Here is a 15,924-nt window from a genome sequence, read left to right on the forward strand (position 1 = left end):
TCTTCACAGGGGGTGTTCCAACACTCTGCCTATCTCCATGGCCTCCTCTGGACCCACCCCAACAGGTCCGAGTCTCTCTTGTGCTGGGGGTCCCAGAGCTGGATGCAGTGCTCTGGGTGGGGTCTCCCCAGAGCGGAACAGAGGGGCAGAATCACCCACCTTGCCCCGCTGCTCACACTTCTTTTGACGTGGGTGGCTTTCTGAGCTGCAGCTGCATACTGCTGTCTCCTGTCCAATTTTTCATTTCCTAGTGTCCCTGAGCCATTCTCAGGCCTTCCCCCTGTCCGTTTGCTCCCTGGTCTGTGCTGATACTGGGGATTGCCCCAGCCCAGCTGCAGGACCGTGCACTTGGCTTTTTTACACTTCATGAAGTTGACAAAGACTTCATGAAGTCCAAGCAGTGCAATCGCCATTCAAGTGCACTCCTGTTCCTGCTTCTGATGTGACAATGTAGTCCTGTCATAGGGTATTAATAGCCATAGGCTCTGCACCGACTTCACAAGGCCTAAGGCTTGCCAGGCCTGCTCTGAATTTGTCATGACCTGCCTGCAGCTTTGTTTCATTTGGTTTAGCTGTGAGAGCAATTTCTCTAATTATCAGGTGTCTATGTCTAATTTATTTTGCTTCTTTATCCTTGTATGGTACAACCATGGTTTTATATAGGTAGTTGTCGTGGTTTTGGCCAAATTGGCCAATGGCCCGTGACAAATGCTCTCCCCCAGCTCTTGCTCCAAGGAGAGTAGGAGGAGAGATAAAGAGATTTACGAGTTTAGAAGAAACTACACTACTTTAATGAAATATTAATAATAACATAAAAAGGGAAATAATACAATAGATACAGTATAAACAAAGCCATATTAAGCTCCCAGGATGATGTCACCATCAGGCACTGGGGGAGTCCCAGACTGGTCTCAGCGACGGGTGGGAACTGGATTCCAGAGCTGGAGTCAGGAATGCACGGGTAGGGATCAAAGGCAAACAAACAGAGTCCTCCTCTTTCGCTGGCCATCGAAGAAGGAGGCTGACCCTTTGATCCCTCAGCTTTTACACTGAGCGTGGGGCAGATGGGATGGAATACCCATGTGGGTTGATTTTGGGTCACCTGTCCCGTCCGCCCTCCCTGCAGGTGCGACCCCTCTGCGCTTCTCCGCTTGCGACCCTCCAACGCGGCAAATAATGAAATTAGCTGAGCTTGGCTGTTACAGCAGTAAGTACAAGCAAGAGCCTCTCTACACACCATGCCTTGGCATGAACTATAAACATTGGTCTTACCACACCACTCTGAGAACAAATGGTTTTCTGCACAATATGCTGTTAATTTCAGAGAGTTAGAAGAGGCCTAGCTGAGAAATAAAATTACTGAAGAGAGAGTTGGTTCTGTTTTACCTCAAAACAGGACAGTAGTATTAGCAAGCAGTTATTCTAGGTAAAATGAGGTATTTAAAATGCTAATACAATGATGTAGAACAGAGAAATACAGGCCTGGTAAAACAGCTGAGGTCTTGAGAAGTGGAGGTGCAGGATTTGGTGTAGAGAACAGACATGGGACAATAAGAGATGGGGCACGGGCTTTGTGCTGGAGACCCCATGGCTATAAACAACTAACTAATGATTAGTTAAAAAAAATGCAGACCCAGAGCTGGACAAAACTGGGTTTAGGGATAACAAAGTAAATGTATCTAAGATAGGTATGGGGCACCATAAAGAGTAAATGCAAATATAAACGTAAAAAGAAAAAAGTGTAAATTTATATTAGCAAACATATATACATGAGCAAAAGTGGAAGGAAAGAGAAGAAAGGGGAAAAAAAAGAAAAAAGAGAGGATTAAACCATTAACAAGAACATCACATTCCTCCCAGTTCAGGAGTCTAGATGCTGACAACTTGCCATGACACACACACGCCCCAAACATCAGTGAAGCACAGATCTTAATATCCAGAGGAGCAGCAGTCAGGTGAGTGTGACACCAGAAAAGGCATATGAACTAAGTGTGTGTGTGTTGCAATTTTAAATGTATTATTGCTATCAGTGCGACTTTTTTCCTGTATATAAGTACTTGACCTACATTATTTTTCTTTGCTTTTCTGTAATTAGATCTAAACTGATCATGAATCTTGAACTAGACTGTTAAAATTTCTATTATACTAATAATAAATTCTTGACTTTACATATATATGTAAAGCACCTCTCCTATGACGACAGGCTGAGAGAGTTGGGGTTGTTCAGCCTGGAGAAGAGAAGGCTCCAGGGAGACCTTCCAGCCCCTACCAGTCCCTAAAGGGGCTCCAGGAAAGCTGGGGAAGGACTCTGGATCAGGGAGGGGAGCCATGGGACGAGGGGGAAGGGTTTTACAGTGAAAGAGGGGAGATTTAGATGAGATATTGGGAAGAAATCCTTTGCTGTGAGGGGGGTGAGCCCCTGGGCCAGGTTGCCCAGAGAAGCTGTGGCTGCCCCATCCCTGGAGGGGTTCAAGGCCAGGTTGGACGGGGCTTGGAGCAACGTGGTCTGGTGGGAGGTGTCCCTGCCCAGGGCAGGGGGGTTGGAAGCAGATGACCTTTAAGGTCCCTTCCAACCCAAACCATTCTATGATCTATAATTCTATATGTAAGGTATACTTCCTCTTTGTCCATAAACAAGATTTTAAAAGTAACACTGAGTTATTAATTTAAGAATGTTTAGTAATGGTGTCTAACAGAGACAGAAATCCTCCATCTCCTTTACATACTGTCCTTCTTAAATGGATTAATGCTGATAATTTTCAAGGCTCAGTTCCACTAGTATTTCACTACATTTCAGTAACACAAACAATTTCTGATGGTCTTAATAATGATTATCTGCAACTTCAATATAAGTAGCTGAAACATTTGTGATACATAGTCTTATTGCACTGATCTAATACGCTCTTGAGAAAGTGAATTTGAGGTGGTACTACTTACATTGTTATATGACGCTAGCCACAAAAGATAAGTACATGGACCGTTTAGCACTGTTCATTGTTTCAGGATCTAAAATTGCTTCTCTTTGTTTTACTATAAAATGTTTATGGGTGTGGATTTTATTTTTTTTTGTAAATTATGCTACAAAAGAAAGCTATTACTGTGTTTTAGTAGATACAGACTTGTGAGGATAAAACGTTGGAATGACAGCCGTTCCTAAGTACACATTTGCCTCCGATTCATCTGTGCTGCTGTTAGGAGCTGCCAGATCTGATGGCCTGACAGAGGTGAGGCTGCTACAGCTCCATGCCCCCGGGCCCAACTGGTTGCAAAACTGAGAATGTATTCTTAGTAGGCACACACACAAACACATGTATACAACACATATATACATACGTGCCCAGCCAGCAACACAGACAGAAACACTTACACAAACACAAAGAGCACCAATGGATGCATCCTGCTTTTTGCACCTTCCTTTTTATGCAGATGAGCCTTTTATGGGTTGATTGCAGTTCTATAGTAGTTCTGGGATTAGCCAGGTCAGAGGATTGTTTGGGTGCCCCCACCTGCCATTGTTCTTATGTGCCCCTTTGTGTATATAGAGATGAGCTTTTTTCCACATAGCCTAACATTTATGATGGGCTACTTCTGTAACACTTTCTGGTCCTATACACTAAGTAATTCAACATTTCTATTTGAGAAAACATACTCTCCAATCCTACTTCACCTCAAATCCCACATCTTGTAGCCTTTTCCTCTTATCTTCATGTATAAATATATCAAGATTAAAAATAGGGTAGTCTACCAAACCAGTATAGCTCCTGATGTCAGTGTCTGATTAACCTTCTCACCCTCTCTGATTTGGCTCCTGAAATAGCAGTGATTTGCTAGATTATTTTGCACTTCCTTTCCATTCTAAGAAGACTGTTTGTACCATTGAAACTTTCAGGTTTGTAAATCAGCCTCTAAGCAGATTAATATTTATAATTGGCTCATGGAAAGTTAGAGCCCTCACTTAACTGACAACTAACGTCAAGCGTGACAGAAGCAGACAGGCAGTGCTGTGAGAGCAGCAGGAGGAAAAGGATTGTTTCTGTAGCATCCTTTTTCTGACCACACATACGCATGGGGAACAATAGTAGCTCAACAGTGGATGATCTGCAGGCTGTTGAGATCCACCACTGGTACAAAAAGTTCATGACGGAGTGCCCCTCTGGACAGCTGACGGAGTATGAATTTAAACAGTTCTTTGGGCTTCGAGGGCTGGATCCAGAGGCCAATGAGTACATTGAGCAGATGTTCCGCACATTTGATATGAACAAGGTGAGTCCTCTGGCAAGAAAATTAACTGCCTCGTGCTGCTTAACAGCAAACCAGCTCCTGCACTTTTAGAGTCCTTGTTTTTCTCTTACAAACATTGCTGTGGAAAGCTGCAGAGGGACAGTAATGTAAAGTAGCTAAATGCAAGGAGCAAATTAATGTGCATAGATAATAACATAGATAACGTAACCATAGATAATAACACCTTATTATCTAACTACCTTGTGCAAGTTTATGTTTGAATTTTGAGAATTCCTGATTGTGTATTAATTGACTTCCCCTTGTTTTACTAGCAAAATACTAATGAAAGAAGATTTCATTCTTATTCTTGTTCTTGTTCTTGTTCTTGTTCTTATTCTTATTCTTATTCTTATTCTTATGTTCTTATTATTTTAAAATCCACCTGTATTAGCTAGTAGAGACTACAGGAACCAAACACAATAGAAATCATTATAACATTTACAGAAGATGTAATTTCCAGGTATTTGGCAGCTGAAGTTAATACTGTGTGGACAGACAATCTGTGTGGCTCTCCTCAGTGCTAGGAGGTTGTTGTGGTTTAACTCCAGCCGGCAGCCAGGACTACGCAGCTGCTCATGCAGTTTTCCCCCCTTCCCCCAGAAGGGCAGGGAGAAGACGGACAAAAGGAGGGGAAAGGATAGGGAATAAACCTCATGGGTTGAGGTAAAGACAGTTTAATAGAACAATAACAGAAAAATAACAATAACAATAATGGTGGTAAAATAATATACGAGATAAAGTAATACAACACAAATAACTCTCAGCACTCAGTAAATTGTTTGCCCAGCCCGTCCCAAGCAGTGATCATCGATTCTTCCTCCCTGGCCAACCCCCATTTATATACATGACATCTATGGTACAGAATATTTCATTGGCCATTCCATTGTTCTGTGTATGCTGCTTCTCAGCTTCTCCGGGAAGCTGAAAAAGTCTTTGTATAGTATAAATGTCAATTAGCAACAACTAAAAAGAAAATTAACTCTATCACAGCTGAAGCCAGGACAGAGGTATAGCATATAGCAGTAGTTAGGAGGTAGGTAGTATTCCTTACTGTGGCAGGCAACTACTGGCTGTCTCTAAGGTAAGAAACAGTAGCTCCCATAATTTCTTTAACCATACAATGCCCCTCACTTTTTCCTTTTTAAAAAAAATCCATATATACTTAAGCCTATGCTTGCAGGCCTGTATCTCAATGACAGAGAAATCTGGTTTTAAGGCAGCCTGTGAAAATTCAGCTTTGTGCTCTGCTCCAAGGTTCTGTGAGTTGAGGAGGAACTAGTCACAGAGACATGTGAAACAGGTGGGGGGTTTTGGGTCGGTTTTGAAGAAGGAAAGCCTAGGGACCGAGCAAAGAACGTTGGTTTAGACAATAAGGAATGCTAAGGAATATTACAAAATCTTTAAAGGCAAGAGAGGAGTAACTAGGCTCCATTAAGGTAGCTCAGGTCTTGTGGTGGATATAATGACTGGAAATGACTGCAAATCTCAGCAAGTATTCTTATACTGAAGCTGCAGGTAATCATTATTAAGACCAATTAAAAAATTGTTTGTGTTACAGAAATGTAGTGAGATACTAGTGTAACTGAGCCTTGAAAATTATCAGTATTAATCCATTTAAGAAGGACAGCGTGTACAGGAGATGGAGGATTTCTGTCTCTGTTAGACACCATTACTAAACCGGTAATATACCCATGTACCAGTACAGTTTGGGCACTGACCTGATGGAAAGCAGCTCTGCAGAGAGAGACCTTGGAGTCCTGGCAGACGACAAATTGACCATGAGGCAGCAATGTGCCCTTGTGGCCAAGAAGGCCAGTGGTCTCCTGGGGTGCATTAAAAAAGAGTGTGGCCACCAGGTCGCGGGAGGTCATCCTCCCCCTCTGCTTTGCCCTGGGGAGGCCACATCTGGAGCACTGTGTCCAGTTCTGGGCCCCCCAGTTCAAGAAGGACAGCGAACTGCTGGAGAGAGTCCAGCGGAGGCTACGAAGATGATCAAGGGACTGGACCATCTCTCTTATGAGGAAAGGCTGAGAGATGTGGTGCTGTTCGGCCTGGAGAAGAGAAGACTGAGAGAGGATCTCATCAGTGCTCATCAATAGCTAAAGGGCGGGTGTCAAGAGGATGGGGTCAGACTCTTCTCAGTGGTGCCTGGTGACAGGACAAGGGGCAACGGGCACAAGCTGGAACACCGGAAATTCCGTCTCAACATGAGGAAAAACTTCTTTACTGGGAGGGCACCAGAGCCCTGGCACAGGCTGCCCAGAGAGGCTGCAGAGTCTCCTTCTCTGGAGATATTCCAAACCCACCCGAATGCGTTCCTGTCCGTCCTGCTCTGGGTGACCCTGCTTTGTCAGGGGGGCTGGTCAGATGATCTCCAGAGGTCCCTTCCAACCCCTACCATTCTGTGATTCTGTGATTCTCATCGTAAAGTTCTCTGTGCCCAGGATGATGATGGTGATGAGAAGGAGTTTTATAAACTAAACTGACACGTTTACAGTTCTTGCGCAAGTCTTTACCTCTGTGATTTCTTGGGATCTTTAAGGACTTTAAAATTTGTTCAAGGATGTTACGCATTCCAAAGTTCTCCTGTGAGGCCCATGTTATGCAGTAAACAATGTTTTAAGAAGACTCTCATATTCAAATTTGGTCATACAAAGGTAAAAAGCTATCTTCTAAATAAAGTGATAGTGATCTCAAGGGTCATGAAGTAAATGTGTGGCAGCTAGTGGAGATGGACCTACATGAGTTAATCTTAGCCTGTTAGTACTTAGCCACTTAATCTAAGCTCCTTTTATAAACGAGGGCAAGGAACAAGAGCACCCAGAGGAAGAGCACCTTGTAATAGTACAGACATTGATGATGGATGGAATCATTTGCTCTCGGGACCTCTGCTGAGGACGTAGAGGATAAATTTTAAATAGTTATTTTATAAATTGCGGTCATGCCCTCCTTCCCACCTTTAGAGCTGGTTATCTTGTTTTATGTGACTTTGCTCAATGAAGTTATGAAAAACTCACATAAGGAGAGTACTACAGTGACCCTGAATTAATATTTTAAAATGTTGTGATCCTTGCTGTAAAACAGTAGTGCTCTGCTAGTCCACCTACCTTTACCTTTTACATATATTTATTTACGTCCATTCCATAAAGGCATATAACTTCGTTTAAATACCTCAATAAATGAAAGTTTCGGTTTTTTGCTCTGTAATTTGTTGAAGTAGTTATTTGGAATCTTTGCCAGAGACAGGCACTTTATTTGTTGTTTCTTTTTAACCACTTCAAATTTTATCCAGTGTTATATCAAGAGATTATGAACCTTTACTATCCAGCATTTTTTTTGCCGAGGAAACAAGAGCTTTTTGAGTTTCTTTGTAGATTTAAGAAATTGAATGTTTAAAAACCTAAGTACAGAACAATTTTTTCAGCTATCAAAACATGTTCTATGGATTTTAAAAACTATCTTCAGTCACTTTTTTTTTTTTTTTCAGAGTGGAGAGTGTGTGTGTGTGTACACGTACTAAAGCTTTTCCCTAAATCCGAGTCCCTGTGCCATTTGTTTTCCTTTCTCTTTTAGCTGTGAATCTAAAGAGCATTAAGGTAAAACACCTCCAGAGCCATAACTCTTTCAGTTTGTTCTTGTCACAATTTGGTTTTCATTTTCCCACAGGATGGATATATTGACTTCATGGAATACGTGGCTGCCCTCAGCCTTGTTCTCCGTGGGAAGATGGAGCAGAAATTGCGGTGGTATTTCAAGCTCTATGATGTGGACGGCAATGGCTGCATTGATCGACATGAATTGCTCAACATCATTAAGGTGAGTCTCCAGGGGTCTGTGTTCTTTCCTCTTAAAGACAAATTCCACCACACAAGTAAGACTTTCACTATTCCCCATATGGCTGATCATGGATAAGACCTTCTTTAGCAGCATTCTTTCTTTTAGCAGAATTCCCCACAATCTCATAGTCCAGTAGAATCATAGAATCATAGAATCATTTAGGTTGGAAAAGACCCTTGGGATCATCGAGTCCAACCATCAACTCCACTCTACAAAGTTCTCCCTTACACCATATCCCTTAACACCACATCTAAACAAGTCTTAAACACATTCAGGGATGGTGACTCCACCACCTCCCTGGGCAGCCTATTCCAGTGTCTGACCACTCTTTCTGGGAAGAATTTTTTCCTAATGTCCAGCCTAAACCTAGCCTGATGCAGCTTGAACCCATTCCCTCTTGTTCTATTGCTAATTACCTGTGAGAAGAGACCAGCACCAACCTCTCTACAATGTCCTTTCAAGTCGTTGTAGAGAGTGATGAGGTCTCCCCTCAGCCTCCTCTTCCTCAAACTAAACAGTCCCAGCTCCCTCAATCGCTCCTCGTCAGATTTATTCTCCAGGCCCTTCACCAGCTTTGTTGCCCTCCTCTGCACTCGCTCCAGCACCTCGAGATCTCTCTCATCTTGAGGTGCCCAGAACCGGACACAATACTCCAGGTGTGGCCTGCCCAGTGCTGAGTACAGGGGGACAATCACCTCCCTCCTTCTGCTGGTCACACTATTTCTAATACAAGCCAGGATGGCATTGGCTTTCTTGGCCACCTGGGAACACTGCTGGCTCATGTTCAGCCGCTCGTCAATTAGAACCCCCAGGTCCTTTTCTGCCGGGCAGCTCTCCAGCCACACTTCCCCAAGCCTGTAGTGATGCATGGGGCTGTTGTGGCCCAAGTGCAGGACCCGGCACTTGGCCTTGTTGAAGCTCATTCCATGAGCATTGGCTCATCGGTCCAATCTATCCAAGTCAGTAAGCAGACTTGACAGACTCTTCTTTACCACTGCAATGTATGTTACAGCATAGCTAACTATATAAAATTGTTTTAGCTGCCTAGGACCTAAATTGCACTTTCCAAGACTTCAAACTCCGTGACTGCCAGTTGCAGTCTCTGAAATGTGTCCTTCATCTGTTTTTTTCCCCATGTGAATAGTAGTTGGAGAGTTACTCCCAGCTTGCTTTTTAGAACCAGCTCCTAAATGTCAACGTAATAAAACATTTCTGACTTTGGCAAATAGTTTGAAGAAGAATGACTGTCAATGGAAAAGATTGTATGCAAATAGCTATTGTGGAAGGTGTTGGAATTACAGGCAATAACATGACCTTATGAATATCTCAGAATGAATCATGCTGGAAGTTCAAATTATTCTGTAGAGACTAGGAAACTAGAAAGGTGCAGGAAAGATTCAATGACCCTAAATAATTTACATTTCTGAATAAGAAAGGTCAGAAAATGAATTTGATAAAGATCTGAAGCCTGAGCTGTCCACAAATAAAACCATTTATAAGATGTTAGTAATGCATTCTCATCTGGATATGAATTTTAGTGCTGGGCATTGAAGAGACTAAACCAAATCAGTAACTGTAATAATATATAACCTCCTACTAATAGCTTGCAATAAAAATACTCAGACATATAAGTGAAAGAACAGATAGTAATTGTTTAACACAGAGCTCTTGAGAAAAAAATCCTGTGGGTGATAACTGATTTACTGCCCTTTGAATTTTGTGGGTGTAGTTCAGTGTCTTTTTGGCAGCCTTAGGAAGTTGCTGAGGTGACACTTAGTTTTAGTAAAATGTAATTTGAAAAAGAATTCAGAAACTTACCAAAAATTGGAAAGTAAAATGTAGAAAATGAATAGTCTTAGAATCAATATGAAGGCTATGGAATCACATAATTCATGGACATCCTTAAGCAAGAAAACAATTAGGTATGGAAAGAAAGAGAACCCTGCACTATATGGTTACGAATGAGACGAATTGTAGTAAACAGTAGTGAATAATGCTCAAACTTTCTCAAGCTGAAAATTAATTTCCAGTGAGCTTTAGGGAGAAGCAGGACACACAGGAAGCAGTATATAAATGGAAATAGGGAAAACAAGAACAGAACTAAATGACCATGGCACATAACAAAGGAATTTCATAATGTCACATGCAGAGGGTGTTTGATGCTGTTTATTGGGCTTGGTGGACCATAGGGTAATAGAAAGTGAATCAATTAGGTGGATCCTGATTCTGCCATTTCTGCAGCGTTTAACCTTTACCTAAGCAGATTTAGTGTGATCCTCTGGGTTTCATTGCTCATTCCATACTCCAGAACCATGCTCCGTTTGCACCCTTCAATGCCAACTGTAAGGCCTGATGATTTCTTCTGTGTTTTCCTATGGTGGTGGTTCACTTGTATGGAGAAGGTACCAGGCATGACTGTCATCTTCTGAATCTACACTGACAGGGTGCAGTGGAATCAGTCTATCCTTTTGGTAGCCATTAGGCAGCTTCCTATTCTTGCTCTTTTCTTTTAGGCTATTCGAGCTATTAATGGTGGTGACCATGAAACTAGTGCAGAAGAGTTCACCAACCGAGTCTTCAACAAAATTGATGTGAATGGAGATGGTAAGATTCCTGTCTTTGTCATCCTACTCAGATGGTCTCTGTGCTACAGAGAGACACCCATGTCTTCCCTTCTTGATTGAACTTTATGCCTCTTCGTTTTATCTTTGCTTGTTATATGAATTCTCATCCAGTAACGCATTCTCCATGACTTTTGCTAGGGTTTTTTTCTCCTTGCATAATCAGTATGAGAGGATTTGTTCCCTGTACTAAGTCTCAGCTATGTTCTGTCCACGTGAGTTTGGTAGTGGGCTTTTGAAGTGGTTTTTTTTTGCCTTTTTTATGTTGCTGTGAAGCTTATGTCAGAGTTAGAAGTGGGAAATACTAACAGATGTCCACAACTGCTCCAAAGTATTTCAGCAGCAGGGAAAGAAAAAACTGGAATTTAATCTCGAAATTCAGAATTTCTTCACTGGGCCTGCTACAGGCGGTACAGCCAGCAAGTGAAGTGCTATGGACCAGTCAGTCAAAAGTTGGTTAATGCCCCTGTAGTTGCTCTATGTCCCTGAGAGATTTTTCTTTCCTTGCTACTTCATGTGCTCATTACCTTCTGGTGGGCTCTTTTTTTATTCCAGAAGAACTCTGCCGAGCTGGTTCATTGCACAAAGGCTTTTTGGCTTAGGACAGAAAACCTATTTCTGCCTTTCACAGCTTCCTTCTGTCAGTTCTTTTAAACATGAAAATCAACAAGCATGGAGCAGGTTAGGACTATGACAGGTTAGGCCAAAAAGGAGACAGTTAATCTAGCCGTATTTATAGGAAGTTCTTAGCGTCACAGAATCATAGAATTGCCTAGGTTGGAAGGGACCTTTCAGATCATCTAGTCCAACCATCAACCTAACTCTGACAAAACCCAAAACCTTAGCTGTGCACTTCCTCACTTCCTCTATTCCTTCTTATGTACCATTTCCCTTGTGTGTGGGGAAAAAAAAAAGGAAGCTTAGATTACTGTACTCCTTTTCCTTTTCAAATGTGTATTGGCATGATTCCGATGCCTTCTGTCTGTCTGACACAGGTGAACTTTCTCTGGATGAATTTGTGGAGGGAGCAAGAAAAGACGACGAGTTCATGGAGGTTATGATGAAAAGTTTGGACCTGACACACATTGTGGCCATGATCAACAACCGTCGACATAGTGTATAAATCAAGCTGGGAGAAAACGCTGTGCCAATAGACAGAAGGGTGTGCGCACACCGGAAAGGAGAGACAGCATTTTTTAAAACAAACAACATTTTCATAAACACACATATGGAAGTAGGAACAGAAAGACACTGCTGTATTTGTGTATCTGAGTGCATGTTCCTGTACAAATACTGAAACTCACCCCATGCATGCAGGGTAGGTTCAGAAAAACTGAATAAGGGTGGCAGTATTTGACCTGACTTCTTCAAATTTAAAGGCCAAATTTCAGGGCACAAATTTCCTCTTTATTCTGTGTCCCAGATTGTCACTTTGCAATGGACTCAAAGTAATGCTAAGTTTGTGAAAAGCAGTAACAGAACTGGATGATGGAGTGTGGAGAATTTCTGATGTGTACAAAAGAGGCGCTTCAAACTGTTATCAATGTAGAGAACTATCAAAGGAGTGTAACTTCCACTGTTCTTGTCATGGTATTAGATCATGAACACCAGTGTATTTGTCCACACCAGATGCTCTTGGATTTGGTAGTCTCTACAGACATAGCTTTATTCATAAGATCTCAAGACCTGAAAGAAAAATCAGTCTTTGAGGCTGATAGTGACAAATCTGTTCCCAACTGCCCTGTCAGTAATGCTGCTGTTTGCAGCGTTCTGTGATCAAAGAACTCTTTACTAAACAAGTCAATAGTTTAGGGGCAGCTTTTGTAACCAGAGAAAATATGCTACTCAGTTACCCAAAGCAAAAGAATTACCTGAGAGATCAAATCTCTTTTACACTCATTGTCCTACTACTCTCCTCTCATACAACTGAATAAATTAAGTATGTGGAGATGATCCTAATATTGTTGCTTCACACATCCTTTATTGGTCTTTCTTTTTATTCTTGGGGAGAAAACCTAAGAAGCAAAAGAAACAACTCAGCAAGGTGGCTTGTGAATTCTGCTGTCCATGTAAATAGTGGAGTGAAGTTGATACTCTATATCAGTGCTGCCACAAATGACTCTCTGTCTTTGTACACGATGGGAAGAGTGATGTAGCATGGATAGAAACAGAGCAAACTGTGTCTTGTTCACTAACATTAGGTGTCCTGGTTTGAGGCCCAAACCACGACATTAGGTAAGGTCACAAATAGAAGTTCCTTTGAATCTGGAGAGAGAACCAGAAGGTAAGAATAATGCGGGAAAAGTTCATCAGAGTGCCTATGCCATAATTGGGCATGTTTTTCCTGTGCAGGAGGAAGAACTTGCAGACCTGTAACAAGAAGACTTTTGAGTGGACTTAATCTTGCTTATATTTAAGTTTCTGTGATGTACATATGTATACCGAACAATGTGTGTAGGCTGTCATCTAAGTCAAGGGAGATTTAGTCAGCGTTGTCAGCGGAGCTTGAGAGAGTGAGTGATCACATTTAGAGCAGGCACCAGGCGGGGTCTTACTCCAGGTCCCACTGGCATATACACGTCTGCAGTCTTAGAGCTTCTGAGAGGAATCACAACCTGGCTATTGGCAAACCTTGCTCGGTTCTTCAGAGGATATTTATGAGCGTCTGCTGTTTGACTGCTGCTCCTTTGGACTGAGGAAGGCAGAGATTTTCAAGACCCTGTTGAACCCGTCCTGTGTCTGTTACCAGTCCTCAGTCTTCTGCATTTTTTTGAGTCAGTTACAAGTAAAACTGCATTTTTATTATCATCTGGCATACAGCTAAAAAACTATTTTTAGTTCTTAGGAAAGTAAAGAATTTTTGTAAGTGCAGCATATATTAAAGAAATCACCAAGAAGTTGCAGCTGGCAGCAGTATTGCAGCAAGTTGCTATACACACTGTACAAAATCTTCTTGATGTACCTAAAGGAGAAGGACATGTACACAGTACATTTGCGGAAATAATCCTGAATATTTGTAAACATAGTTTAATTTTCATTTTTTTTTAAATAGACATTATAAAAACTGCTTCTTCCTTAGCTGTCATTGCTGATGACGCTGGACTATTTCCTAGCTAAGATGCAGTTATGACATTTGTAATAGACAAAAAAACCACATCATGCTACAGCTACCCTAAGTTGCAGACGTGTCTTTTGTTCTAAATGTTTCTGTTCTTCTGTTACTGAATGATTTCACTGGTTTTTGGCTCTGCAGCCAGCATGTTCTTTGAGACCAATCTGGCAGTATATGTGCCTTTGTCAAAAGCTATGGGAAGGGAGACTGGGGAGGGGAAGAGGAAATCTCTGTAAAGGGGAGATAATTGTTTTCTGTCCTACTTGTCTTTCTTTATACAGTTAAGATTAAAAAAATGTACAATAAGCATATATTGGAACTGTTCCCTTTGATAGAAGAATTGAAGAATTAGGAGCAGGAGAATAGAATCTAGAGCTATGGTTTGGATTCAACACATTAGGGTTTTTGAATATCTCCAAGGATGGGAACTCTGCAACTTCTGTGGGTTAGGGTGAGGGTTTTGAGTTAGGGGTTTAGGACTAGGGAATGTGATTAGGATGTTAAGTGTTGAAGTTATCACATTGGATGCGCTTGTCATGGACTTGCATGGACTTTCTCTGTGATTGTGGTGTGTGGGTGTGTGGAGTGAGGGCATGTCCCATGAGCCTTTGAAATCCTTTTGCCCATGACCCCTTCCTCAGGCCACCATGTGGGTAATGGTGGAAGGACCCAGCATGGAGATGTCACATCCTCCAGGATCATTTAAAAACCCTGCCTAACACCTATCCCCAGGACACTGGAGCAGGTTACCCAGAGAGATGGTGGAGGCCCCAACCCTGGAGACATTCAAGGTCAGGCGTGAGCAATCTGATCTAGTTAAAGATGTCCCTGTTCCCACGGGGGTTGGACTAGATGGCCTTTAAAGGTCCCTTCCACCCCAACACACTCTGTGATTCTATGATTCTATGACACGGTAGAAATCGGCTTAAAAAAATGCCTTCAAATCAAAATTTAGACCTTCAGCTCGGATTTCTCCTCACTAACTCTGAGCATTGAACAGATATCCTCTTGTTCTAGTCAGGAGAGTTCCTCTGCAGGCAGCTGCCTTCCCACACAGTGATGCTCCAGTGCCGGCATCAGTTCTGGCTCCGCTGCCTGTGGTTCTGCCTGCTCTGGGCTGGCCCCTCTAGGAAGGGGAAGCATCCATGACTTTAGGAATGGGGACGTTTTCAAGAAGCAGCCCTGTGTTTTTTGAAACCTTCTGAGAGCTGGGGGCTGAGCGGTGCTTGGTGCTCGGATCTCGGTGGGACCTGAGCACCTGCTCTGACTGAGACTGCCCTCCCCGCAGGGCCTCTGCTGTCTGGCCATCCCCATGGGCTCTTTGGTCCAGGGAGAAAAGGGGTGGTGTGGACGAGGGAAAGGCTGTGGATGTTGCCTGCCTAGACTTTACTAAAGCCTTTGGCACAGTTTCCCACAGCATTCTCCTGGAAAAATTGGCTGCTCATGGCTTGGATGGGCATACACTTTGTTGGGTGAAAAACTGGCTGGATGTCTGGGTGCAAAGAGTGGTGGTGAATGGAGTTCAATCCCCTCGGTGGCCGGTCACAGCAGTGTTTGCCAGGGCTCAGTGTCGTGGCCACTTCTATTTAATGTCTTTATCAACGACCTGGAGGAGGGGATCGAGTGCACCCTCAGTCAGTTTGCAGAGGACACCAAGTTGGGCGGGAGTGTTGATCTGCTGGTGGGTTGAAGGCTCTACAGAGGGATCTCGACAGGCTGGATGAATGGGACGAGGCCAATGGTGTGAGGTTCAACAAGGCCAAGTGCTGTGGGGATGTATGGGGAAGGGCTGGGGGTGCTGTGAAGGTGGGTTATGGGGCAGGGCTGGGGGAATTTTTAGGGCAGGGCTGGGGGTAAAGCACAGGGGAGATCTATAGGGGCTGTGGGGGTTGATCTGAGGGGCCTGCGGCAGGTGGCAGTAACTGCTGTTGGGGAGGTGCTGCTGGGACAGGAGGGTGATGGAGGTGCTCAGTGGGCACCAATGAAGGCAGAGATGACCCAAAGCTGACCACGGGGCTATTGCATCCCATGGGCATCGTGCTCAGTATAAAAGTTGAGGGATCAACAGCTCAG

The 15,924-nt window shown here is 43.0% G+C and overlaps 1 protein-coding gene across 1 annotated transcript; it reads left to right on the top strand.

The window, feature by feature from the left end:
* Window positions 1–3,927: 3,927 nt before the first annotated feature.
* Window positions 3,928–15,605, top strand: LOC134510478 (guanylyl cyclase-activating protein 1-like). The gene is made up of 4 exons (XM_063323834.1): window positions 3,928–4,263; window positions 7,948–8,097; window positions 10,632–10,722; window positions 11,735–15,605. Exons 1-4 carry the CDS (start codon window positions 4,066–4,068, stop codon window positions 11,860–11,862), a joined length of 567 nt encoding a protein of 188 aa, XP_063179904.1. The 5' UTR covers window positions 3,928–4,065; the 3' UTR covers window positions 11,863–15,605.
* The last annotated feature ends 319 nt before the right edge of the window (window positions 15,606–15,924 follow it).

The sequence above is a fragment of the Chroicocephalus ridibundus genome, chromosome 1 (genome assembly GCF_963924245.1).
Source record: "Chroicocephalus ridibundus chromosome 1, bChrRid1.1, whole genome shotgun sequence".
NCBI lineage: Eukaryota > Metazoa > Chordata > Aves > Charadriiformes > Laridae > Chroicocephalus > Chroicocephalus ridibundus.

Coding starts and splice junctions, on each gene's coding strand:
- LOC134510478 (XM_063323834.1), top strand. CDS start 4,066: ATGGGGAACAATAGTAGCTCAACAGTGGATGATCTGCAGGCTGTTGAG. Junction 8,098..10,631: donor AATTGCTCAACATCATTAAG/GTGAGTCTCCAG, acceptor CTTTTCTTTTAG/GCTATTCGAGCTATTAATGG. Junction 10,723..11,734: donor AATTGATGTGAATGGAGATG/GTAAGATTCCTG, acceptor TGTCTGACACAG/GTGAACTTTCTCTGGATGAA.